This window comes from Capsella rubella, unplaced genomic scaffold (assembly GCF_000375325.1).
Source record: "Capsella rubella cultivar Monte Gargano unplaced genomic scaffold, Caprub1_0 scaffold_7, whole genome shotgun sequence".
NCBI lineage: Eukaryota > Viridiplantae > Streptophyta > Magnoliopsida > Brassicales > Brassicaceae > Capsella > Capsella rubella.
The window spans coordinates 7,991,503-8,018,617 of record NW_006238917.1 but is presented as its reverse complement, the minus strand read 5'-3'; the positions used below and the strand labels follow the sequence as shown (position 1 = coordinate 8,018,617).

Below are 27,115 nucleotides of genomic sequence, written 5' to 3'. Positions count from 1 at the left end.
AAAAAAAAGAACGCTCGAACAACCGAGCTCACACAATATGAACTACGAATGGCTTGATCCCTTCGCAAGGGTACATAGGCAGCTTTTAACAAAGCACAGCTATAACTCAAAAAAAACAAAGAGCTCTTTCGGGTGAGTCCGCCTCAACTGATCGACTAGCTCAAACATCGTCTCCCTGGCCAGGAGTTCGATCACAAAACGCGTTCCACATGGATGCAGTGGTGAAATAATCCACGTCTTTAACTTCGGTAAAGATAAAGCCGAGCCCAGTCTCGCACTATAGCTAGCAGGCGGCAGGGCCAATAAGCCGAGCTCCGGCTCGCACGCTCTTGTCGACCTCAAAGCACCCACAGGATAAGCCGGTCGCACGCACCGCACCTAAACAGTACGACGAGTCCGCCTCGTCTGCTCCTTCAGCTTAGCGTTCCGAGGAGCACGTAACAGGATAAGCCGAGAGACGTCTCGCCCCGCAAAATACGTCCCGGAACCAAGCAAAAACTTCCAAGGGCCTTCTCGCCCTGTTATCCCTGCATAACCTGTTGCGTCACAAGCAATTCTACGACAAGAATAGACAATGGAAATTCCGAACATCCAACATTCATCGAAGCAAATCTAACGTCATCAAAGTTCAAGTAAAGAAACAACATCACGAGATAAGGTCCGTAAGATCCAACAGAGGATCACAAATACAAACGCCGATCCGACAAGCCACAAACGGCTAAAAGGCCGGATATAAAACATAACGCCGAAATAGCAACTACAACAAAACAACAGCAGCCTCAATCCTGGGGACCTTCCGCGTCTTCCGCAACTTCCGCACCCCCTGCATCATACGCCCCATCTCCCGGTGCCACGTTCGAAGGACCAGCCATAAACTCTGGAAAGGGAGCGAGGTCGCTCTCGAGAATGTCCGGGACCACTATCCCGTCAACCGTCGCCCGCCACTGAATGTGGTCCTGTTCAACCTGAGCCAAGTTCCGCAGAGGAATGTGCGTACCATTTATCACCATCTTCTTAAGGCACTTCTCCATGCTCGAAACCTGACTAAGCATCAACAGAGGCTTCTTCTTCTCACGAAGTCCCACGATGTGTTTCCCCATCCTATCGATACGGGTACGGTACTCGTGAATCTCCCCAGCAACCCTATGACGCTCGGCCGCGGCACTCTCATCACGGGCCCTCCTTAGCCTATCGGTCTCGGAAAGATACTGCTTCTTCTTATCCTTGAGCTGCCTCGTAAGATCAGCGCACCTGCTCTTCTCCGAATTGTAGTTCCTCAAGTGGCTCTGTGCAGAACGATCCGAAGCCTCAGCTGCAGCCTTCGCCAAATCAGAATCTCTCGCTGCGGCACGACACTACTCCTCGTAGAAACCAACCAAACGGTTGGTCTGACTCATCGCCTGCATAAACGAAAATCTCATAAACTACACTTGATGAAAGCAAGTAAGTTAGAAACAAAGCAAGACGCAAACCTGAAAAGAGCGAGAAGCCCAATCCTCGTAAAGCTCCCTTCCGCGAAGAGAGTCAACAGCGGGAAACTCTGCAAAGTCCCCACGAACCTTGCTGGCAAGATCAGCACACGCACCTCCATGAGTGAAAAACATTCGATCCCTCCGGCCATAGTTGAAGGAGAATGAATGGTCAACTCCTTCGGCGATCTCACGAATAGGCTCCTCGCGCCTAGCCTCCCGGCGAACACTCGAACCTCCGACAGGACTTCCGCGCGAGCTCCTCTTCCGAGACGTATCTCCTCGACCGGACGGTGGCGGAGCACTACCACTTGCGGATCTCGAAACCTTCTTCCCGTCGCGTGCAGCCTTCACTTCCTCGGATCTAGCCCGGCGCACGGCGTCACGATCGTCAGCGGGAGCGACACCATCCGTGGTCTCCACCGCCACGTCCACGTCACCAACCGGAGCGTCATTCCCAAAACCGCACTGAAATGAAGCATTGGGTAACATCATAGGGCCAAGCTCGATCTGCGGCTCGTCGACCTGCGTGCCATCTCCGTCAAATTGATCGGCGTAATCGGGAATCTCGCAATCACCCATCCTAAGACAAGACCGAGAACCTGCAACATGTTACGTTGTAAGAAACAAAACGAGACTCGAAATACAAGGAAACGAAACAAAGATAAGAAACTCACAAGAGTTGAAATGTTTGAGTATATCCGGCCACCACAAAGTTCTTCTCGCCTTCACCGCTGCAACTCTCGCTCGAAAGTCTTCGGTGTCCTCTGCCGTCGGCCCAAACTTTCCTGCAAAATCAACATAAGAATACTGGTTAGAGAAGCGTAGGAAGATTAGATCACACGATTCCGGACCAACTAAGAACTACCGCGATCTAGGTTCCACGTTCTAGCGTATGGCAAGCTGAGATCTTCGACGGAAAGCTCGGTCACTTTCACAAAAAAGTAATACTTGCGCCACCTGCGAACTTTGCTTGCAGCACCATCGACAATTCTGAAACCCGGCCTCGAACTAGCGCAGCACATGCCCGGATTCTCCTTTCCAAACAGGTACTTGGTAAACTCTTCAAAAAGATCTAAGTCCACGACAACACCTGCCGCGGCGGCAAGGATTGCGAGACCCACCGCGTTCCGAATAGAAGCCACGGTGAGTTGAGAAAATGCTATCTCCCGACGAGCACAGTAGCTCGCGAGAAACCGCGGGAGTGGAAACCAAAGACCGCAATCCGAAAAGAAATCTTCGTAAACACAAATATACCCCTCCGGAGCATCCCATGGGCGACGACGCGATTTTGGGATCAGAATCTCAATCCCCGGTTCTATCCCGCACGCCTCAAACATGTCAAACACGGATTTTTCTGTGCTAAGAGATTTTCCCTTATCTCGACGATCGAGAACATTGGCCATCCCATCATCCAACGTGGGCTCAACTCTCCCATCTTCGGGGACCGCACTAGAAGCTCTCAAACCCGAAACTATAGACCGATGAGGATTTCTCGAACTCGAACCGACAACATCTTCGAACACCTTTCCACGACGAGTACTTGGCTCCCCGGGAACTAGCGTGCCCCCATTGCTGCACGAAGGAAGCAATCCATCAAGATTGCGCACGTCCTCCTCCGTCAAGTCTCCGAGAGTCTCTTCGGAACCACTGAAGCCACGCCAGGCGGCGTGAGTCCCACCGTAATCATCCGCAAATCCGCGTTCAAGTTGGCGATAGTCATCCCTTCGCAGCTCGTCCGGAACGCCATCAAACGGGTCGTCTCCACCGACATGATTTCCCGCGAACTGAGACATCGATACCTTGCAAAAGTAACCAAGGACCGTATCAAAATCTAGAAGTCGAGAAGTGTCTCAAACTTTCGTATCCCGCCAAATCCATGGTTTCGAATTTCCGTCACAAGCCAACTTTTCACAAACAAGCGGTCAAACGTTTCGAGAGACGGGACGAGACTGACGTAGCAACTCAACGCGATACAACGACGCAAATCTTCCCACGGTAAGGTTCGGGCGCGGCAAGAGATGAGGCGAGACGAGCCCGGAAACGCGACAATCTTAACACAACACCACCACGGTGATGTCTCGACAACCCCTTTTCTGTCACAGTCGCATTTTGACCAAACCTTGTCGACGGTTGGCAACATCCCCTCGGCTCGTCACGACGTCTCTCGGCAGCATCATGCCGCGGTCAACATCCCGCCGCAGCGAAGCTTAACGAAAACGACCAAATGTCTCGACTTCACCTCGTCACGACGACGGGAGCTCGCCATAGTAACACCTCGTCTCGGCGACCCCATCTCGCAACACCGAAACTCCGCCACGGCAACATTTCATCGCACCCTTGCCACCGTCACCATCTCGCCTCGGCACCACCTTGCCACCGTCACCATCTCGCATCGCCATAGCTCGCCGCGGCACCACCTCGCGTCGCCGTAGCTCGTCTCGGCACCACCTCGGCACCACCTTGCCACCGTCACCATCTCGCATCGCCATAGCTCGCCGCGGCACCACCTAGCGTCGCCGTAGCTCGTCTCGGCACCACCTCGGCACCACCTTGCCACCGTCACCACCTCGCGTCGCCGTTGCTCGCCTTGGCACCACCTCGCACCGCCGTAGCCCGCCTCGGCACCTCCTCGACGCAAGGACATGGGCGCGGCTGCGCCTCGTATTCCGCCACGGCCAAGAAACCCGCGCACCTCGTCGGAATCCACTCCCGATAACGTCTCCTAACACCCTCGCTACGACAGCAATCTTGCAGCTCCGACCTTGCCTCGCCGTGTTGAAGTCTCGCCACGGCCCGACTTCACCACTTCGTAGCAGCCTCGCCACGGCACGACTTCACCACTTCGTAGCGGTCTCACCACGGCGCCAACATTTCACCACGGCTAACAATCCACCACGGCGGCGGCCCCCTCGTCACAAGTCCAACGCAACACGATCTCGCCAGCACGGCTTAACCACCACCTCGGCGCGCTAGGACAAACCCAGCGAGAGCCTTCCGGCGAGAATTTCCCGGCGAGATCCGGCGGCACGACGAGAGCAAACCAAACTCGACGAGAGGAAGAAGAGGTTAGGGATCTTGGGCTGAAGTCTCGAAATTGAAATGGAGAGGAAGAAGACAAGGCAAGGAGAAGAATAAAGCAAACTTTGAAGACTAAAGCCTCGTTGTTGATTCTGGATTCCAAGAGAGAAAGACAAAAACCATGACAAAGCAAAAAAGGAGAAAAAGAGAGAAAAAAGAGATTTTACCTTTTACAGAGGGAGAAGAAGTCAAAGAGTAAAGAAATGGAGGAGGAGACATATATATAGTGGGGGACCACGCACGTTTACCGAGGTAAAATGGTAAAACCTAATTTTTGCCACACGCCTAGCTCACGTACCTCGTAAAGCGCGCCCGAGTCACTATTTATCCCGAGAATGATCCGCTCTTCTCGGAAAACGTGCCGAGTCACTATTTATCCCGAGAATGATCCGCTCTTCTCGGAAAACGTGCCAAGTCACTATTCATCCCGAGAATGATCCGCTCTTCTCGGAAAACATGCCAAGTCACTATTCATCCCGAGAATGATCCGCTCTTCTCGGAAAACGTGCCAAGTCACTATTCATCCCGAGAATGATCCGCTCTTCTCGGAAAACGTGCCAAGTCACTATTCATCCCGAGAAGGATCCGCTCTTCTCGGAAAACGTGCCAAGTCACTATTCATCCCGAGAATGATCCGCTCTTCTCGGAAAACGTGCCAAGTCACTATTCATCCCGAGAATGATCCGCTCTTCTCGGAAAACGTGCCAAGTCACTATTCATTCCGAGAATGATCCGCTCTTCTCGGAAAACGTGCCAAGTCACTATTCATCCCGAGAATGATCCGCTCTTCTCGGAAAACGTGCCAAGTCACTATTCATTCCGAGAATGATCCGCTCTTCTCGGAAAACGTGTCAAGTCACTATTCATCCCGAGAATGATCCGCTCTTCTCGGAAAACGTGCCAAGTCATTATTCATCCCGAGAATGATACGCTCTTCTCGGAAAACGTGCCAAGTCACTATTCGATCCGAGGATGACCAGATCTTCTCGAGAAACGCGCCAAGACATCACAAGAAGATTTGAAGCTCTAAGTATGCAGCAAGGCAATTCAGAGTCTCCGCGAACTTGCCCATCTTGTTTTACGACCAACTAGCCTACGCCCGGAACCGGCCCGTCAAGCTCAAGAAGACTCTCGCAAATCGGACTAAAGGGGGGGACTATTGTTGGATATGGGCCTTGCCCCTTCCAAATTAGAAGGCTTACAAAACAAGATGTGCCAATTAATGAAGCCTCTCACCCAAAAACAGGCCCAGCACCTTCGCAGGGGTAAAACCGTCATTCGCCAAGGAGACACAAAGAGCTTCTAGGTTTCTGTGCAACTATAAATACATTAAACCACTGTTTGGAACGGGGATCGGTCCAGAGGTTATTATCCACCAGACTGAGAATCGTGCCGCGCCCGAACTCGCCCTAGCCCGAGATTCCCGCCGCGACTCTCTTTCTCGTGATTTTGCACTTCTGTTTCGTATTAGTTTCTCAGCTCGGCAGATAGTCTATAACTGCCGCAGCGAGACTTCTCTCTTTGTAACTTCGGATTTTCCGCAAAAGCTAATAAAGAAAATTGTTTCGTATCGTCCCAAAAATCTCGTATCATTATTGTAGCTGCTCCCCCCTTGCACAAACATTCATTACATATCAGAAACATTCATTCATAAACCCTTAGTTCTAGCAAGTAAGAATCTAAACCGACTTAGCAAAGCCAACTCTCACAGTTGGTAGCTTCTCGAAGTCAAACACCGTATGAAATGCCCGTATGAATGGCATACCAAGTATCCTACGCAATCAAAACCACCATCAGTCAAAAGATACTTTTATTTTATTTTGTTTTAAACCAAAATAATTTATAGAAATAATTTATAAAATAAAAAAAACTTACCAGAAATCATAGTTATCGCTGCCCACGAATCTAGTTGTGCAGTCGGAAAGACGAATATACTGAAAAAAAAAACATAGTAAAGAAGTCAGAGAAAAGAAACTACAACAGAGGAAATAAAAATTAATCGGACTTACATCATGTGGGCTGACTGAAAAACTCCTTCCCTCTATTGTAAACGTTACATCAGGCAGCTTCTCCAAATTCTTGCAATCTAGTTTTGCTCCGATTCTCTCTTTGATGTCCGCGATCGAACCCTGTAATTAAATTACATCAACAGAAAACAAAAATGTACAAGTATAATTGATCGTGTGACGATTAATATAAAACTCTTATATTTCCACTAGTTTTTTTTTTTTTTTTTTAAATAAATACCGAAGGACCAACGATGCTTGTAGAGCCCGAGTCAACAAACACTTTGCAGCCTGTAGAGCATATATTAGTGTCTATGGTTCCGAAAAATATGTTGTTCATTTGGAAGAAGAAGTAGTCGTCATCCTCGCGTACGTTGACGTAAAAGTGCTCTCCCGTGTAATGAGCTGTGTTTTTGCCTCCGAACACTATCTCTCCTCCTGCTCCAGAGTCTTCAGACCGCCCGTACCATATGGAGAACATTTTCTCTTCAATCTTGCCTTGACGCATCATCGAATACCAGACAGGACGAGTTTCTGTCGCAGAAATTTGAGGACTCCCAAGTCCCAATATACCATCAAAGGGTGCCTCTCGAAGTGGGTCTTTCTCCGGAGTAGAACGAGCCTCTGTAAAGTACTGATCAGTTATCGTGATTCCACCAATATCGACAGTGTCACTGCTTAGAATGCCTTTGAGATCACCAGTCGCATACCCGAGGGCTACATTTGTTCCTATTATACACAAATACGTTAGATCATTAGAAGTTGTTACACTATATTATATGGTTAGATTTTGTAAATTTATTACCATTTGGTTTGTAAGTGCTTGATTTTTGCGAGTCGTAAAGATTGTGAGGCTCATCGGCCTCCCATTTGTCTCCAGATGGTACCCAAAGATCGCTGCTTCCGGTATCAAACACGACTGTGAAACGTTGCCCAGGAGTACCAATTGTTATATCTCCGTAATAGATATTGTCGTAAGAATTCTCCAACTCCACTCCATGCTTGTTGAATGAAGTATTACCCATCGTCAAACTGATCTTGATTATCCCTTGCACTGAAAAAAAATTAAACAGAGTTTAGTATACATAAATTTATCAACAATGGATATAGTATGTAAAGATCTAACTAAACTATAGCTAACCTGCGTACGACCGGAGGAAGAAGAGATAAAAAGATGCAAGAAGAACTCGTTTGAATTTTGGGCTATTCATCTCTCTTGTTTGTTTTTTTTTTTCTTTTGATTTGTTGCTCTCTCTATTCAACTCAATAGATTGTGTATAATATAGAACTAGTTGAACGGAGTAGTTTAGATCGCATGAATAATGTATTTTTGAAACGGAGTTACGTTCTTTATTGTTCACGTACTTATACATTTATTTATTTTACAATATTTATTTTATTCGTCAAACAGATATGTTAAACAACAATAATACGAAATGGATACATACTCCAAAAAAATAAAAATAAAAATACAATTGTGCATGTCTACTGTAATTATCATGCCAACAATTTGGTACACGTTATATATCATAATAGCAATTAGCATGTTAGCAAGATTGGACGTAATTTACATGTGTTAAAAAGTTGTGAATAGTCGATAAAAAGACAGCAAAAGTTTTAATCTATTTTACGTTTTGTATTCTAGCATGCATGGTTTTATAACTACGAAGTTTATTTTAAATATTGAGATTTATTTTCACAATGTCGAGTAATAATTTATGTCACCTTAAAATAACGTTCATTCAATTTATAATCAAAGTATTATAGTATCTCGAACAGGCAGCATGGGTTGGCATATAAAATCAAATTTGAAAATTCAATTTCTTTTTTTTCCTATTTAATTTGCTTTATTCAGTTTAGTACCTTCAACTCTCTTTCATCAGAAAATTATTTAAAATCCGCTTTTAAATAGAAAATGCTATGATTCAGTGAACAAGGATTTTAATTGTTGATACTAAAGCAAATCATTTATTCGCAAACAACCAAAAACCTATAGAAAGAAGGTAAGCACTAAGCACTACTCCTCTATTTACTAGATTGTCGACGCAGAAAGATACCTATAGAAAGAAGGTAGTCTGTAATGTGATTGCTCTATTATTTTCTTAAACTGGAAAGTTGAATTGTATTGCATTTTTATTATCGTTCTCTCTTACATAATAACTTTAGAGTAATACTGCATTTTGATTGGCTGGCATATAAGAGATCATGCAATAAAGTCTTTATCTTTCAGACTTTAAATAGGATCCGGACGTAGAAACAAAAAGAAGAAGATAAAAAAGCTTACCGAGAATAAACGTACATCACTTTCACATAGTGGCGAATCATACGACGAGCATAGAGTATGACTTTACGATGACTGACACTGACATATTAATTCCTTATATAGTTAAGGAAAAATGTAAAACTTTGTCTTTGTCTTTTCTGCAGCAACTTGAGTTTCAACGAGTAATTTAGAGGTCACTAGCCTTTCATTAATTTTCCACTATGAAATTGGTTAGTGCGCTAAAGAGAGAGAAACCGCATAATGCGTTTTTGACCAATTAACATTACACCTTAACCTTATGTATATGTAATGTACATGGACATCATTGGACTGTGGATATTAGTTTTTTCTTCTTCACTCGGTTGAGCATGTCCGTCAACATTATTATTTATTGAAATTTACAAATTAATGATCTAAGTTACAAAATGAAAACTCATAAAAGGAAATATCACAAAATAAAATTGCGATATATTTTGTATAATAATGGAATGTCATATTAAAAATTCATTAAACGATGCATGATATATATTACATTCACATGCGCGCACTTGCAAAAGAAAAGAGACACAAGTCTTTAAAGACTTTTTTTCTGAAGCATTGAAAAGATACAACAAAGTTTAGATCAACCTTTACGTTCGTAATTTGGCACAAACCATCGAACATCAAACGATTGGTTGATGGACGAACAAAAACTTTGATGTGGTCTTTCAACCTCGTGTGTGTCGAGATTGAAGACAAACACATCTTTTTCACTACAAACACGATTAACTCTGGAATAATGAGGGGAACGAAAACCACTAAAATATATTGAATTTTTGTTGATTCCTTTGATCGTGTTGGCAAGCACGGTGATACCTTGATCCAGAAGTATTGCCTCTTCTCCCAACGAAGTAATTAGTTGTCTCTCCCACTTGCTATTTGAAAAATCCATCTTGTAGATGTGAAACGACCAAACATCAGAATCACTCCTTGTTATGCTTTTAACTCTAAGGACTTCTCCATTCATCGTGACAACAAGATGTGATCTCTCGATATGCCTCACACCGCCACGGTTTGGAAGATAGCGACGTGGCATTCTCACATCATCTTTAACTTGCGTATCAAACATTTTCTTGGGAATAGCACCCGAAATTTCTAAGACCTTGACATCACAAGAGTTACTATACAAGTAAATCTTATGATCTAAGCATACCATAGCGATAGCGCCTAGCGTGTTAAGACTACAATAATCAACATGTTTCCAACAATAATCTCCTTTTGTGGAATAAATCATATAGTTTCGGATTGACCACATAACTACATAATTTTTGGTTTTATCGTCTATCCATAATAAAGGGAAGTCAATCTCCAGGTTAAATCTGATATGTTCTTCAACATGTTCATCATCATATCGATCATTAATTTTTATACTGAACATATCATCGATGGTTCGTTTAATCTTTAACCTACCAACGAGTGACTCCACAGACGGAAGATTTATCATCTCGCGAGTAAACAGATTCATAACATAGAGATTATATCTTGGATCTCTCATCAAGAGCCAACTTCCATAAATAGCCAAGCAATGACTATTTGCGAATTCATCACCAAGATCTTGAATTCTATACACCTTCTCTTTTTCCTCAAGATTACACAAGAGACAGTAATCTTTACCTTTTTCAGGAAATTGAATCAACCAAGGGATCTGATTGTCTGGTGCTGATTGTCTTGAAGCGCATAGCCAAGATGGACAAACTGATTTAGCTCGTTGGAAATCTGCAAACCCAAGACGTTTAAAAACCATGTCCAAGATATCTGAAGGAAGCTTGGACCAGCCTGATCCATTTGACACCAAAGAAAGAGAGTCCATCGAAAGAATTTTAAAAAAAAAACAAAAAAAAAACAATTGTTTTCTCAATCAATCTAATAGAGAGACATTAGAAACTATAAAATTCCGTGTATTTAAATAACCTAAATAAACCCTAAACTGTAAAAACATAACTTACCCAACTAGCTCCGAGCTAGAAAAAGAAATGTATCCGGCAACAATAAATGTTAACTATTTATATGATTTTTGAAAATAAGATAATTAATGGTTGTCATTAAGTGTTATGTATAGATTATAATCATGTATTAATGTTAATTATTTAATTTGATTTGTTTCTGTCTATAATCCGGTTATCAAAAATAGAACCGGGTTTAGTTTACGAGAACCGGAATGAGAGGTGAGAGAAGAAAGCAACGTAACATCAAAATTCTCCAATCATCTCTACTCTCACGGTCTCACATGTCTTCTTCATCATATGTAATTCTTTTGTGCTTCCAAATTTCTCATCTTTGCACATTGCAATCTAGCGAATTAATTTCTTTCCGATTATTGTTCTATTGAATAATTTATATAATAAAACTATTCCTCATCGAATTATGGAAGAACAAAAATGGACAAAAATATTTACAAATAAAATAACGTACAAGAAAATTTTGAATTAAGAATTCAATAATGAATGTACATATTAATTTAAATTTAAATTCGAAAGAATATTATGTTAAGACTACAATTATAAAAATTGTATATTAAAACAAAAGTTCCAAAAACCAGAGTCAAACTCCTTGACAAATTACTTACTTGCATTTTACGTAATCATTTCATAAATTATATTTGCTTCGTACAAATGATATTATTCTTGTCTATTCCATTATTTACGTTTGAACTCGGTTAATGATTCGTAAGGCTCTTGTCACATGCCTAATGAATCCGTCGCTTAGATCGTTCTCACCATGATTGATAAACACTTGCGGTCGAGGTTGCATTTCCATTGTATTAGGGGTTTCTTAACTTTTTCACTAAATAGTTATACAAACAGTCAAATTTATACAAAGGTTATGTATAGTTGATTCATGAGTACCAAAAAAAAAACATTGGTTTAAAGACACCGCTGTTTCCGAAACGATTTATCTGTCAAATACTCAAATTAATCTATTCCAAGAAAATACACTATTTTCAAAAATGGTAACTTTAAATAAACGTATGTTACAAATTCCAAATGGAAAATCATTATTAGATTCAAATCCGATGATTAAAAATGTGAGTTGTATGCTACGTTATTTAGAGATGAATCTCACACCTAGAAAATCTTTTTTTTATAAATATAATTTAGAAAGGCAGGGGAGTAGTATATGAATAATTTGGATAAATCTCACAGCTAGATAAAATAACTTGAAAAATCTAACACCTTACAAAATAATATGTATTATAATTGGGGGGAAAAAGACCATAGATATATCTACATACGATATATGAATAATTTTTTTTTTCTTTAAAAAAGAAAACCAGATTCATATAGGTTTATTTGATAACGGGAGATTTTTTTTTAAAAACAAAAAAAATATATATATATATATATATTAAAAATAATTAACAGAAAGTCAATCATTATCTAAAATATTAACTAAATTTTAAAATCTTAATTGTAATCATTGATTAATATTTATAAAAATAAGATAATCAATTTTTTTTTCTAGAGATTTAACTATCAATCTATCATACTCATACTACCTCATTCAAAAGGTATTCTAACTCACATGATATACATTTTTATAATATGTATCAGCATCAGAATATATAATTTTAGTTGATCTAAAAATATTGAAGAATTAAATTTATGATATACAAATACATTATGAAATAAAAAAAATAGTAAGAACTTATGATTTCAAAACTTACGGTGAACTATACGAATAGAAATTACTATTAATTCTTAAAACTATATTATCTAAATAGATTGAACAATACATGTACAAAAGCCTTCTAAAAGACCTCTGGATCCAAAATCTTTTGGTTGATTTGGAGACTTGTTATCATCATGCAATTGAGACTCGGAATCCACGACTTCTATAATCTCACACTCACTCATGACTTTAACTCCGGCGGCGGATAATTTGGCGCACTTCGTCGATTATGAGAGAAACCCAATGTCGGGGAACGGGAAACAAAACCAAATATTTCAATTTTCCAATTTGTTTTGGGCTTTCTTGTTAGGCCTTCAATTTTGTTTTGGGCCTTCTTGTTAGGCCCTCAATAAATTATTATACTTGAAAAAAAAATATAAAAATCATTCACCAAATTAATTGTTTAAATATTAAAATTTTAATTAAAAAATTGGAAATTTATCAAAATTTTGAAAATTTTCTATGACCTTTATTCAGTGGATCGGATATCTGATTTAAAAACTGAAATTTAATGTTTTCTTATTTTTGCTTTTCTCTTTGTTATTTGAAAGGTTAAATTTATACAAAGGTTAAAAAACGTCAATTTTAAAAAAAAAATATTGTATAAATGTATTATTGTCAATTTATACAAAGGTTTAACAATTGAAAGGTTAAACTTGTGTTAAAAAAGGTTAAATTTATACAGAGCTTAAAATTTTCAATTAGTACGAACAATCAAATTTATACAAAGGTTAATTAGTTGTTTCAGTACCAAAAAAAAAATACAATGATTTAAAGACACCGCTGTTTCCGAAAACGATTTATCTGCCAAGCTAATTTTTTCATCAAAAAGTGATTATATTAAATAATTTTTAAAATCATAATACAATTGATTTCTTAGCCATGAAGGCGGATACAAGAAATCAGAATAGAAGGAAACAAAATTACAACCATGAGAAGCCAATAGATGAGCGACTTTGTTACAATCTCTTTTACAAAATACAAATGAAATGGTAGTAAATCTTTTGGACCAAGCTACTATGTTCCAAGAAAATACACTATTTTAAAAAAATGTTAACTTTAAATAAACGTTTTGTTAACAAATTCCAAATGAGAAATCTTTATTTACGGAAAACTCCAAAAAAAAAACATGACTTATTTAATATTTATCAGACAATACATGCTTTTTTTTGTTGCCATAAAAATACGAAAACTAATTTATAATTGAAAAAATACATGAACTATATCGATTTTTTCCAGTTTCCCACATACCGTAATTCGATTTTCAACCAATTTAACACAATAGTAAATCAGTTTCTGAAATAAATTTTAGATTTCCAAACTATTTACAATCTATGCCATTGACATTAATTATCTATTTAATAAATAAATTAAATAGACAAAGTGGAGAGATATATAAGAAAAGAAAAAGATGGTGAAGAAGAAGATATCTTGACTCAGCTTCATGTGTTTGATTCCTATCCTAGCCATGTGCATTGTTCACCAACCATAATTTATTAGCTATTCAATACATAAAGAAACGGAAGTTTGATGAGATCAACATAACTCTTATAGATACATGTTTACCTTATCTCTATATAGGTTTATGGATATAGTGGTCCATATAAGTCGTTAAGTAAATATATTATAGTTATCTACTTAATGATCAAACAATATAGAGAAACCATTAGGATATATATGTCTACTTGGTTAAAGATATCTTGATTTGCTAAAACAAGTAGCAATGATATTTTGCTTTGCTTGGTAAAAAATGAGTATATTGTCTCTTTATCTTAATGTATATAATAAGGGACATATACTTTTTGATTGTACATATAAACATGATATACATTTTTATAATATGTATCAGCATTAGAATATATCATTTTAGTTGATCTAAATATATTGAAGAATTAATTTATTATATACAAATACATTATGAAATAAACAAAATAGTAAGAACTTATGATTTCAAAACTTACAGTGAAGTATATGAATAGAAATTACTATTAATTATTATACTATATTATCTAAATAGATTGAACAATACATGTATAAAAGCCTCTTTCACTAGAATAAATGGTTAGATGTTTGCATCTTTTAATTACTCGGAATCTTCTTTTTAAATGCTTGGATATAATTTTTTTTAAATAAATGGTTGACTTCATAATATACAAAACATAGTTTTTAAACAATTTCTTTGATATATGTTTCTAGGAACTCATTGCTCAAGTTTGTAGCTTTTTAATGAGAGGTTGGGTGCAGCAAAATCGATTGTTGTATCAGCTGCAAAAGAAGATGATTAATAAGACCTACAAAAATCAGAATATGGTTTAAAGCAATGAGAGATTCAACAATCTGCTAACTCACAGTCTAAGTTTGAATGGCGTCCTTCATTGTAATTATGCATCCAATGAGTGTAGATGTCCTTCTCAGACCTCCTGATTCAACAGTATCCTCTCTCATAACAAAACCACTTTGCATACGCCCCATACTCAGCAGCAGTCCACTCTTCACGATCATTCAAGTCAGGGCACAATTGTGGGTTTACAGGGAACGATATAGCAATCCTAGCATCCTCAGTATGACTTGCTGAAATCGCTTAGTAATTAGTAATCTCTTCACGAAGACCATTATCATTAGTCTCTTCAACTCCAAAAGAAATGGAGAATAAAACAAAGCATCACACCAAGCACATATAAAAAAAAAGAGTAATAAACAAGGACTAGATAAACAAGACGACTAACTAACAAGGGTTCCAACGTCGATCGCAAGAGCTTCTAGTACAATCAAGCGTAGTCTTATGCTTTTTAACAGAAATTCAAAATCAAAATCAGAATCCAAACAAATCACTGAAATCTTATAAGTTTCTAGTAAACTTGTGGTATTAATATTCTCCACATTCCTCTCAACACTCCATACATTCTTCTCAGTGATCACATCACGGTATAACGATAATACTTTCAGGGGAAACTAACCAGTAAAATTAATGTGCAGATTGATCCTTCTATATTTGTATGATGCTGGTATGCTTTGTCTTAAAATATTTTTGGGGGGTTTTAGATTCTTGATAAACACAATATAAAAAGAAAGGAAAACCAAATTGTGATCTATTTGAATAAATTCTCTCCCACTAGAATAAATTGTCATCCTATATATATATATATTAATGAATTGTAGCATGTATATGTTTACATTTGATATGTCTGTCTTAAGAGTTTATCTTTATAGTGAACGTTGGTTTTATATCTCTATTAATTAACATGAAAAAAAACAAAACAAAACTTTACTAGTGATGAGTTTTACTCCATATTTTTTAGCTTTAAATTACAAAGAAAACGAAAATAGTAATAATATTACTAACACTCAACTCAGAATCTACTGACAACGATCACCAACTCATGATTACAAAAACCCTCTTATTCCAAAACTCAATAATCACAAACCAACTCGTGACTTGCCGTACTTCCCTCCACTCATAATTTACCAACTCTATCGAATTCTTAGAATTGTTATCACTGACTATCACAAAAGTACGGGAACCCCAAGTCCCTCATCATCTTGCACACCCTTAGAGTTCACATATACGGTTTTAATTAATGATTATAAATTTAGATTAATTAATTGATGAAGTCATATCTTTAAAATGTTCTCTTGTCATTATAGAAATGAATTACTAATATATTATCGAGTTATTCGTTTTTATACCATGTATTAAATCGTGTTCTCTAATTTCGTATTTTCCCAAATATAGTATTTTCCAAGAAGAAAATAAATCTTTCCTCACGAGGATGTCATCTTCTTCTTCCTCTCTTCTTTATTGATGAAACTATCTCAAGAAGATTCAACCAAAATCATCAAAACTCCTTCTATTGACTCCCTGAAAATAAATCCCTAATAGGCCATATGGATCTTTCCCCGGAAGAGCTTCAATTTCTCAACAAAAGAGGAATCTTGCATGAATCAACATCGATCCCCAAGTATTCCCCAAAAACCTTCTACCTCATAACCCTAACCCTAATATTCCCTCTCTCCTTTGCAATCCTAGCACATTCCCTCTTCACACAACCAATCTTAGATCAGATCGACACTTATCCACGAGCCGATCAAGCTCAAACACAACACGAATGGACCATTCTCCTCGTTTTCCAATTCTCCTATTTCATCTTTCTCTTTGCCTTCTCTCTTCTTTCCACAGCTGCCGTAGTCTTCACCGTTGCTTCTCTCTATACGGGAAAGCCAGTTTCTTTCTCGTCCACGTTTTCAGCGATACCTCTCGTCCTCAAAAGATTGTTCATCACTTTTCTCTGGGTCTCTCTCTTGATGCTAGCGTACAACACCGTGTTCTTGATCTTCTTGGTCACGTTGATCGTAGCTGTTGATTTACAGAAGGTAGCTTTAGCTGTGTTTTCGTTGGTATTGATCTTTGTTATGTTCTTAGGCGTTCATGTTTATATGACGGCTCTGTGGCATTTAGCTAGCGTAGTTTCTGTTCTTGAACCGGTTTATGGTCTCGCTGCGATGAAGAAGAGCTATGAGTTGCTTAAAGGAAAGACTATTATGGCTTGTTCGATGGTTTTCATCTATCTTGTTCATTGTGGATTTATTGCTGGAGTTTTTGGAGCAGTGGTGGTTCGTGGTGGAGAAGATTACGGGATTTTCGCTAGACTTGTCGCTGGTGGGGTCTTGGTTGGTGTTCTTGTGATAGTGAATCTAATTGGATTGCTTGTGCAAAGTGTGTTTTACTATGTTTGCAAGAGTTTTCATCATCAGGAGATTGATAAATCCGCTTTGCATGATCATCTTGGTGGATATCTTGGTGAATACGTGCCTCTTAAGAGTAACATTCAAATGGAGAACTTTGAAGTTTGATAGATCATTATCATCATCATCACTTAACCGAGTAAATCAGGTTTTGGCAGTTGTATTTGTATACAAGTCTTGTAAGTTTGTAAATTTATCACAAAGTGATTATTTATTCGTTTTACTTGCCTATTCAAATTAAATAGGAGAGAAAATGTATTTTTACAGAGTTTTTCTGTTACTTGCTAGCTACTTCTTGCATTCACATAACAATATAATATGACTATACGTGAGAGAACATTTTGACAAAAGATTATGGTCATATGTTATGTTTGATTGAGCTAATTTGATGATGCATATTTCTGCTTCATATAACAATATGCTTAGGAACTATACAACTTTGATTCCCATATTAGACCTATGGAGAAACAAACAGAGCAATGATGGAGTTGGAACTTCTGATGTTGTTCTTGAGTCTTACTGTAGTCTAGAAAGCTTTTAAACATTATTTTACAAAATCTTTTTCAAATAATACAATAAGTCACACGCTAGCTATATATACCATCATCTTTCATTTATGTACGTAGTTGTTAACGTATGGAAGTTGCATTTACTGATCCTACACAAAGGGCGAATTTCAATCTCAGCTCCTCCCAATTAAAAAAACCTCAATACATTTTGACCGTATTTTCTAACACAATCATTTACCCTTTGGTAATTTAGGAATTTGTCCCAAATCCTTGAAAGTTATCCATAATGATCTTTCTCTTAAGTCTTCTGGACGATGCTGATTCGATCCGGGATCCAACAATGCAACAATATTGCACGTTATCAATATTCTCAAGCCGAATTTGAAGCCGCGCACCGAAACGCATTCACTGTCCTACCACATCCCATTCAGTTACTTTGGGTTTGTAAATAACACTTTTGGAGATATGGCGTACTAGTAAGCGGTGGCGAGTCTTTGCCGTTCGTGGCCATGGTTGAAGGGTTACTTGAAGCCGACGTCACATAGTAATTGGTGATTTGAATCCATTTTATTAACGTATTTTGTCTTTCTACATTGTTTTTATTCGCATTCTTCGAATCTTATCTTTCTCTTTTGTTATATATATGTCATATCTTTTGTTATGGAAGAAAAGCGTATTATTAAACGAAAATGTAAAAGTAATAAATGTATATAATATGTTAATTACCATATTGCATATCTCCTCCAATATATCTGTCAATACCTTATATAAGAATATATAGATATATCGTATAATAATAAGATATACGTGACAACATACAGAAATATATTAAATGAAAAAAGCTTCAGCTACCGATATTATTCATTTAGAAGAAAACTTTTGAAAATAGTGAAGAGTCCCTTTAGTACATGCAATAATTCAAATTGAATATGGCCTGGATTATTTATAAATTATTATTTATTCTCATGATTGAACCTAATCAAACTGCAAAACTAATGGCCGCAAAAACATATGAATGGTATTGAGTCTATTGACTTTTGTCCTACCCATATAGATATAGTTTTGGTATTTCATGAAAATAATTGGATCTTATGTGGAATATGCGTAACCTGTCATAACATTAGGTTGAATGACGAAGTTTTTTTTTTATAAAAAATCGTCAAGACGTACGTCAACTACTTTTGTTTTTAGGATAGTGTATTTCCCAGTACGATAATGTTTAAACTAACATTTTCAATGATAAACATTCTAACGTATACAAAAAACGAAAAATTGACGTGATAAAATAGTGTTTTTTTCAAACTACCAATAAACGTTAACGTATCATTGATGTTCATAGAGAAAATAATATGGATTCTTATAAGAATTCGATCCCCTCACCGATTGTACCAATATTAACACAGAAATGTGAGGTTCGCATATTTTTTAGTCACGCATATATACGCGCACACAAGACATCTATTTGCTTATTTGCGTGCATGTAGGAGTTTTTGAGAGTGTTTTTATATATATTGTGCCATATAAATTTATACGAGACGTTAATTATATTTAAATAAGTCGTTTATAGTTAATTATATTTTGCGATACATCATTTATACTTATTTAATAATCAATCAATCAAATGTATTATCGTACTTTCATCAGTTATAATATAAGTAACGAGAAATTTGCAGACTAAAAAAAAAAAAATTTGCAGACTAATTAAAATAGGTATGTCACTATCATCAGTAGTTAAATAAGAAAGAGAATTATTAATAGATCCGATAAAGAAAACGTTTTCTTAACGTGGGTACTGTCTTCGACCGACGATAGTTAAATTATATTTTGTCTTTGTAATATTGAATTTTAGTTTAATTGGTTAAAGAGAGCTATGATAGTTATTCCAAAGTTTCACATAAAAATGTTTTATATAATATAACAATTAAATGCTTAATCTCATTCACGTATCCATGATCAAATTTTTAAATAATTATAAGTCAACCTACTTTAGATATGTATATATATATTTTAAACTATTATGAGTCAATGGCGTTAATATTTTGATATTACAATTAAACTTTATATGGAAATTAATTAATTTACCATAGGATATATATAATATGTATGGCTAATTGTTGTATAATAATGAGTCAACACTGACATAATTTGTAATTTAAGTATTGTTGTCTATATGTCAATACCCAAGTTTAGAAACTTATATAATACACGTACATTGTAGGTAAATAATCTTGAAATGGTGTTTTCTATTCTTATGTAGAAGAAGCAAAATTTGATAAAACATTCTACGCATTAAATAGTCCACAGCTTTACAATTATGAGCCGTCACTTTCTTACAAAATCAAAAATAATGAATATATTATCAGGTACATGTATCGAAAAGGTTGTGCGGCCTGCGTCAGGAAACTCGAAAAAACAAAACAAAGAAAAGTAAACAACAAATATCCAAACCAAAACAGTGGAATCGAATAACGAAATTTAATTCTTTTTCTATCGAAAATTCGGATATATATCAATATAGCATCATCCTATCCTATGTTGTCGCATTCTCAAAATTAATGTAAATGCAAGAAAGTAAAATTGTATAAGAAAAAAAGAAGAAAATAATATGCCATAAAAAGAAAAAAAAGAAATCGAGATTAACTGCTCGTGTCTCTCTGTGCCACTCGTCTTCAGTTTTGTCAGCGTCTTCACATGAGTTCTTCTTCTCTATAGATCTCTTCTTCTTCTTCTTCTTCTTCTTCTTCTTCTTCTTTCTGTTGTTGTTGTTCACTGGTGTCTTTCTTTTGTAAAATTATCTAAAAACAAGGAATACGGAAAAGAAAAAAATACCATATTCTTCAAAAAGCCGTGTTCTTTTCGCGTCATTTGATTGACTGATTCTGTTCTTTTTTGTTTTTTCCAAAAAAGTATTTTTTCATAAAACAAAAAGAGGATCCTTTATTACACAAAAGAAAATTGTTTTATCCAATTTCATCAGAAAACAGAGTTGCTCTGTTGTAATAAATAACAGCGAAGAAAAAGAACTCGACTCAATTCATTTACTTAGAGAAGAAAAAGTTTCGATTTTTTTTTGTCTCGTGTCAGGCGAAAATTTCTCCAAATGGTACTCAGATTCTAGGCTTCGACTAGTTTGATTCGGGCAGGAATCAGTTTACGGGGATCTTCGAGTTCTGTTGTGTTACAAAAATGGCGGAAAGGGTCGAATCCTCTGTTACAGAAGGAGAAAATACAATTGAAGAAAGAGAAGTAGGAGCTATGTGGGAATTAGAGAAGAAACTTGATCAACCCATGGATGAAGAAGCTAATAAGGTCAATAACATGTATAGAGAAAAGGTATACACACTTTCTCAATAGAACTCGTTTCAGACTATGATTCTGTTGTTTTTATCCTGACGCAATTGAGAAATTTCAGGTTTTTAAATAAGGATCCTCTGTTTTTTTGTCTTTTTTTCATCAGTATTCAATTTGGACGATTCTGAGGCTGTCGTTTCAAAGTCTAGGAATAGTTTATGGAGATTTGGGTACTTCTCCATTGTATGTGTTCTACAATACATTCCCTGATGGTATTGATGATAAAGAAGATGTGATTGGAGCTCTTTCTTTGATCATTTACTCTCTTTTGCTTATACCTCTCATCAAGTATGTCTTCATTGTCTGCAAAGCTAATGACAATGGTCAAGGTAATGGTTTATACCGCGAGCTTAATCGATGTTTTGAAACCATCTTGTTTTGTTTATACATTAATCAGATTGATCTATGTTGTTTTGTAGGTGGGACTTTAGCGATATACTCTTTACTTTGTAGACATGCCAAAGTGAAACTGATCCCGAATCAGCGACGGAGCGATGAGGAGCTCACGACTTATAGTCGAACTTTATCCACTGAAGGGTCATTTGCTGCTAAAACCAAGAAGTGGTTGGAGGGTAAAGAATGGAGGAAGAGAGCTCTTCTGGTCATTGTTCTTCTCGGGACTTGTATGATGATCGGTGATGGTATCTTAACTCCAGCCATCTCTGGTAAGCTTCTTTGCTTTCTTTACCAAAAAGATGATAGGTTTACTCGAACTTTTAGTTTACAGAATCATTTTCTTGCAGTTCTTTCGGCTACTGGAGGGATCAAAGTCAACAGACCAAAGATGAGCGGCGGTAACATTCACCGCTCTTTATGTCACTTGAGGCTTCCCATCGGTTTAAATTTTGCTTACTTCCCATCCTTTTATTTTTCAGACGTCGTTGTGCTTGTGTCTATCGTCATTTTAATAGGATTGTTCAGTATGCAACACTACGGTACAGACAAAGTCGGATGGCTCTTTGCGCCTATCGTGCTTATCTGGTTCCTCTTCATTGGAGCCACTGGGGTATACAACATTTGTAAACATGACACAAGCGTGTTAAAAGCCTTTTCGCCCACATATATATACTTGTACTTCAAAAGGCGAGGTCGAGATGGCTGGATTTCGCTCGGAGGCATTCTGCTCAGTATAACAGGTTAACTAGTAATACCTTTAAATTAATCTCTTTAAGAGATTCATTTTGATGTCATCTCAAAATGTATCTTCTTGAAAACTGTAGGCACGGAGGCATTATACGCAGACATTGCTTATTTCCCGTTACTAGCGATACAGCTCGCCTTTACATTTTTTGTGTTCCCTTGTCTTCTTCTAGCATACTGTGGACAAGCTGCGTATCTTGTGAATAATACGGACCACTATAAAGACGCGTTCTATGCATCTATCCCGGGTTAGTCCAAAACCTGTTTAAAGCTTTTACTTGTCTTGAAGTCATACATAGTGCTCTTACAAACCTCTGAAACTCTCTTTTGCTTGACTCCACAGACAGTGTATATTGGCCGATGTTCGTGTTCGCGACAGGAGCTGCAATCGTTGGGAGCCAAGCTACGATATCAGGGACTTATTCGATAGTCAAGCAAGCTGTAGCTCATGGATGTTTTCCTCGAGTTAAAATTGTTCATACCTCCAAGAAGTTCATCGGTCAGATCTATTGCCCTGATATTAATTGGATACTCATGCTAGGCTGCATCGCGGTCACTGCTAGTTTCAAAAATCAGAGCCAAATTGGAAATGCATATGGTAAGATGTATAAATAATCATTTTGGTTAAAGTTATATGTTAAATAACCGTTCTAAATTAATAATCATATGAATTCTTACATAAGACTTTTTTGGTTATCTATGCTAAGAGAATCTTATGTTATGATAATGATAATCTTAAACCTTTGATTATATGAAAACGCTTACTTTTCATCTGACTGTCTTGGTATCTTTGTGAATTTTAGGGACCGCGGTTGTTCTCGTGATGCTTGTGACCACAATACTAATGGTGTTAATCATGCTTCTCGTGTGGCATTGCCACTGGATCCTTGTCCTTATATTCACCGTTCTCTCCCTCTTTGTTGAATTATCTTACTTCTCGGCTGTGATCTTTAAGATCGATGAAGGAGGATGGGTTCCGCTCATCATAGCAGCGATCTCTCTTCTCGTAATGTCAGTATGGCATTACGCAACAGTCAAGAAATATGAGTTTGAAATGCATAGCAAAGTGTCCATGAGCTGGATACTCGGCCTCGGTCCTAGCCTCGGGCTCGTCCGTGTCCCTGGGATCGGGCTAGTCTATACGGAATTAGCGAGTGGTGTCCCTCACATTTTCTCTCACTTCATTACCAACCTCCCCGCAATTCATTCAGTTGTAGTCTTTGTCTGCGTCAAGTACCTTCCGGTTTACACCGTCACTGAAGAAGAGAGGTTTCTTGTGAAGAGGATTGGACCAAAAACATTCCGAATATTCCGCTGCGTAGCCAGGTACTGTCCTTTCTTCTTCTCTATACATTAGTAGGGTTGTTTGATGGCCTAGACCTCTCCAGCCAGGGAGGTTTTGAGCCAGACCCTATTCAACCTACTCTGTTTTCATCCATGATTATATTTTTTTAGTCCCAAACTTGACTTTGGTCTGCGAAACGGCCTAACCTTTTTTTTTTTTTTTACAGATATGGTTACAAAGATCTACACAAGAAAGACGACGATTTCGAAAACAAATTATTGAATAGCCTCTCCTCATTCATTCGACTCGAAACAATGATGGAGCCAGCTTCAAACTCAAGCACCTACAGCAGTACGTATTCTGTCAACCATACACTAGAGTCCAGAGAAGACTTAAACCATAATAACAACAACCACCACCACAATAGCTACAACAACAATAACAACATTGATATGTTCTCATCGATGGTGGACGACACAGTATCAACTTTAGATACGATAGTTCCCGCTGGTTCACCGCATAACGCGCTGAGTTTCAGTCAGGCAAACACAATAGAGGAGGAGGAGGTGGAGGTGGATGAGTTGGAGGTTCTAAAGAACTGTAAAGAATCAGGGGTTGTTCATATTATGGGAAACACTGTGGTGAAAGCAAGAAATGGATCATGGCTTCCAAAAAAGATTGCCATTGATTATGTTTATGCATTTCTTGCTAAGGTTTGTAGGGAGAATAGTGTTATCTTGCATGTTCCTCATGAAACCCTTTTGAACGTTGGACAAGTCTTTTATGTTTAGTTTTTTTTTTTTTCGTCTTTGTAAAACAATTACAGATAAAGAGGAATAAAAGGATATTAAATTTAAGATTATACCATAGAAATTGTTGCTGGCCTTGGATGTGTTAAGAAGTCCTAACGCAATCCTCGTCCTGGGCGTTCGGCGTGTGCGGGTTGTTCGGGTCGGTTTGTTCGGGTTGCCTGAAATTCGGTTCTTCATAAATCCCACCGAATTGTACAGATATTGAATTCGGTTCGGGTCGTTCGGTTATCGGTTTAATCGGGTCGGTTACTTGATTTTTTTTAATTCCGAAAATAATTGAATTTTTGTCTATTTCGGTTTATTTAACCCGAATTAGACATATTCCTAAGTAAAACAAAGACCACAACCACAAAAAAACAGCAAAAACCATTACAAAATCAAACATAAGCTGCAAGGGTATGTACTAGTAGCTTAAAGCAGTGTTTGTGAGTTTAAGCTACTAGTACAAAAAAGAACAAACCATTACAACATACAAACCGATTAAAAAGCTGCTAAGCTAGCCTTCTATACCATAGTACCATTGCATTACATCAACAAACCAATCGAAAAATAAGTTAGCGTTTGTAGTGAGTATTGAGATACCAACTCACCAAAAGTTGTTTGTTGTAGATTCACAAAAGCAATGCTAATCCGCATCAAAAAGTTGTCAAATGGGCAGCTTCAAAGTTAATACTATCAACTCCCATTGCTAAGGCTGCTTCCCGCATCAAAAAAGAACAAAACGCAGCTTCCTACGTACCTACATGTGAACATCATAACATAGACTTAACGATGTTAACAAAATATTAACAAAAAACACTAAAACAGTTTTGAAACTTGACAATATAAAGTATGATCATAACCATCTCTTTACCTACGATACTTTATACTTATGAAGAGTCATGGATGAGATACAATTGCATTACGAGAATGAAAACGTTAAAGATCATTCGATAATCTAGGACCAAAACCTTAACCTAACCTAACATATCCAAAATCGAAACCACACTGGCCATAAACAAAATACAAACACCGAAAACCTTAATTTCAAAACAAAAAGTAGAACATAATCCAATTTTGAGAATTTTAGGGTTTAAATTACAATTTCCAATATGATATTTTTGAGTTAGAAAGAGATATTATAGAGCAAACTCTCAAAAAATCAAACAAAGAACTAGCTATGAAGAAGATTAAAGAAGTGAAAAACAAAAGACATGACCTTTACGAGTTTTGTTGTAGAGGGTTGGGTCTCTGAAACTTTTTCGTAATCGATGAGAGATGACTAGATGTAGAAGATTGTAAACTGTAGTAGTTACAGAAACAGAGAATAAGAGATGAGGAGATTGATCGAAGAAGATCTAGAGTTTCTTTGTTTCTGACTTATGAGAATCGCACGAAGCGGAGGCAAAGAAGAACAAAAACAAAGTAGGGTTGCTAATGACTTTAGGTTTAGCCGGTTTAGATTATATATGCCTACTCATTTTAATAACCCGATCGGTCCGATTACCGAACCGAACAAAACCGAAATCCGAACACCATAATTAATTTCACCGATCGGTCTGACTCTATTTCTTCGGTCTACGCCGACAACCGTAAATGTCGGGTTCATCGGGTCGGTTTTTCCGGTTTCTGCCGAACGCCCAGGACGACGCAGTCCAATCACTCTCCATGGCTAAGAAGCCTAAGATTGACATTGTGATCTCACCATGACCATCCCATAACAGTTAGTGTGATGTTTTACAAATCAGACCATGATCATGATATAATCACTTCAAATCAAGATTCCTTCAACTAATCTTTAGTTAAATTTTTGTCTTTTTTATTTGGCCGATTAAGCACGTAAAATCTAAATCTTGATTATTATTTTGCTTGGCCACTAAAGTTATAAACTATAAACTAATATCCACTTCCTCTGTATCACAATGTTTAATTTTTCTAGTTCTAGATTTTAATCATTAATGTTTTTTAACTTACTTTGATAACACAACAGTCAGCATGGTCCAATCTAATTTACAACCACAAGAAGGAAAGACTTTATGTTGTAAAGGTCAACATTATAATTAATCTTCAACTTTTTCTTAGCGAAATTATTCAACTAGTGGACCAATTGAAACGAGTTGAAAATGTCTATAACATGACACAATTGCTCTTTCTTTGAGATTCTTTTGTTAAACATTGTGGCATGTAATAGATTAAGACATTTAAGTAGCTATAACCGCGTTGTAGCGCATTCTAGCAAATTAGGAACCAAACATATTTTATAGTATAAGCCAAATTCTCCTATTATCAAAAAATTATGATTTTCAATATTCACGTCTATAAAAATTTTGGTTTAATAATAAATTTTTTAATGAAGCTACTAATCACTAGTTTTAAGTTCGACCTCGTAAATCGACCGATATGAATTATGTCACTCAAATACAAGTTTTTCGTTCGTTAGGACGTGATTGTCAGAGACTAAATTGAATAAAGACAAAATTTATTCGAGTATTATATAGTTTTCTATAGTTAACTTGTAGGGATTATGCTCATTTTGAGACACAACAAAACCGAGCCAGTTTGGTCATGATATTCAAAGGAAACTTCCCCATGCGAGAGGAAAGAAAGATCTCCATGAGTTACAATCAAAATAATCGTTACAAACTTCTTCACAAGTTAAGTTATAATTAAATATAAAAAATGAACATTCAAGAATATCAAAGACTTATTAAATGGCGGCTATATATAACTTATATTATAAAAGTAACACGTACAAAAAAGGAAGAAAAA

At 37.3% G+C, this 27,115-nt stretch overlaps 3 protein-coding genes and 1 long non-coding RNA gene across 5 annotated transcripts; 2 read left to right on the top strand and 2 right to left on the bottom strand.

Moving 5' to 3' along the window:
- Nucleotides 1-9,441: 9,441 nt before the first annotated feature.
- LOC17880808 (probable F-box protein At4g22060) lies at nt 9,442-10,668 on the bottom strand. Its single transcript, XM_006286034.1, has one exon. The coding sequence runs from the start codon at nt 10,666-10,668 to the stop codon at nt 9,442-9,444; it is 1,227 nt and encodes a 408-aa protein (XP_006286096.1).
- A 5,744-nt stretch (nt 10,669-16,412) lies between these two features.
- Nucleotides 16,413-17,378, top strand: LOC17877726. Its single transcript, XM_006284065.2, has one exon. It carries the CDS (start codon nt 16,413-16,415, stop codon nt 17,376-17,378), a length of 966 nt encoding a protein of 321 aa, XP_006284127.1.
- A 3,037-nt stretch (nt 17,379-20,415) lies between these two features.
- LOC17880004 (potassium transporter 9) lies at nt 20,416-24,417 on the top strand. 2 transcript variants are annotated; one of them, XM_006283068.2, is made up of 9 exons: nt 20,418-21,112; nt 21,237-21,459; nt 21,550-21,795; nt 21,874-21,924; nt 22,006-22,266; nt 22,351-22,518; nt 22,614-22,868; nt 23,074-23,596; nt 23,782-24,417. In XM_006283068.2, the coding sequence occupies exons 1-9, from the start codon at nt 20,966-20,968 to the stop codon at nt 24,344-24,346; spliced, it is 2,439 nt and encodes an 812-aa protein (XP_006283130.1). In that variant the 5' UTR covers nt 20,418-20,965; the 3' UTR covers nt 24,347-24,417. The 2 variants fall into 2 exon arrangements, with proteins under 2 accessions (XP_023633869.1, XP_006283130.1); XM_023778101.1 differs by having other exon boundaries at nt 20,416-21,112; nt 21,550-21,924.
- Nucleotides 24,418-24,712: 295 nt separating this feature from the next.
- LOC111829328 lies at nt 24,713-25,774 on the bottom strand. The gene is made up of 2 exons (XR_002832786.1): nt 25,566-25,774; nt 24,713-25,106 (listed from the first exon to the last, which is right to left on the bottom strand). It is a non-coding gene; the product is annotated as an uncharacterized LOC111829328 (long non-coding RNA).
- Between the last annotated feature and the right edge of the window lie 1,341 nt (nt 25,775-27,115).

What these genes read in the sequence shown, in the direction of transcription:
- LOC17880004 (XM_023778101.1), top strand. Translation starts at nt 20,966, where the DNA reads ATGGCGGAAAGGGTCGAATCCTCTGTTACAGAAGGAGAAAATACAATT. An exon ending in ATAACATGTATAGAGAAAAG is followed by an intron (nt 21,113 to 21,236) that starts GTATACACACTT and finishes TTTTTTCATCAG; the next exon opens with TATTCAATTTGGACGATTCT. An exon ending in GTTCTATGCATCTATCCCGG is followed by an intron (nt 22,519 to 22,613) that starts GTTAGTCCAAAA and finishes TTGACTCCACAG; the next exon opens with ACAGTGTATATTGGCCGATG.
- LOC17880808 (XM_006286034.1), bottom strand. Translation starts at nt 10,668, where the DNA reads ATGGACTCTCTTTCTTTGGTGTCAAATGGATCAGGCTGGTCCAAGCTT.
- LOC17877726 (XM_006284065.2), top strand. Translation starts at nt 16,413, where the DNA reads ATGGATCTTTCCCCGGAAGAGCTTCAATTTCTCAACAAAAGAGGAATC.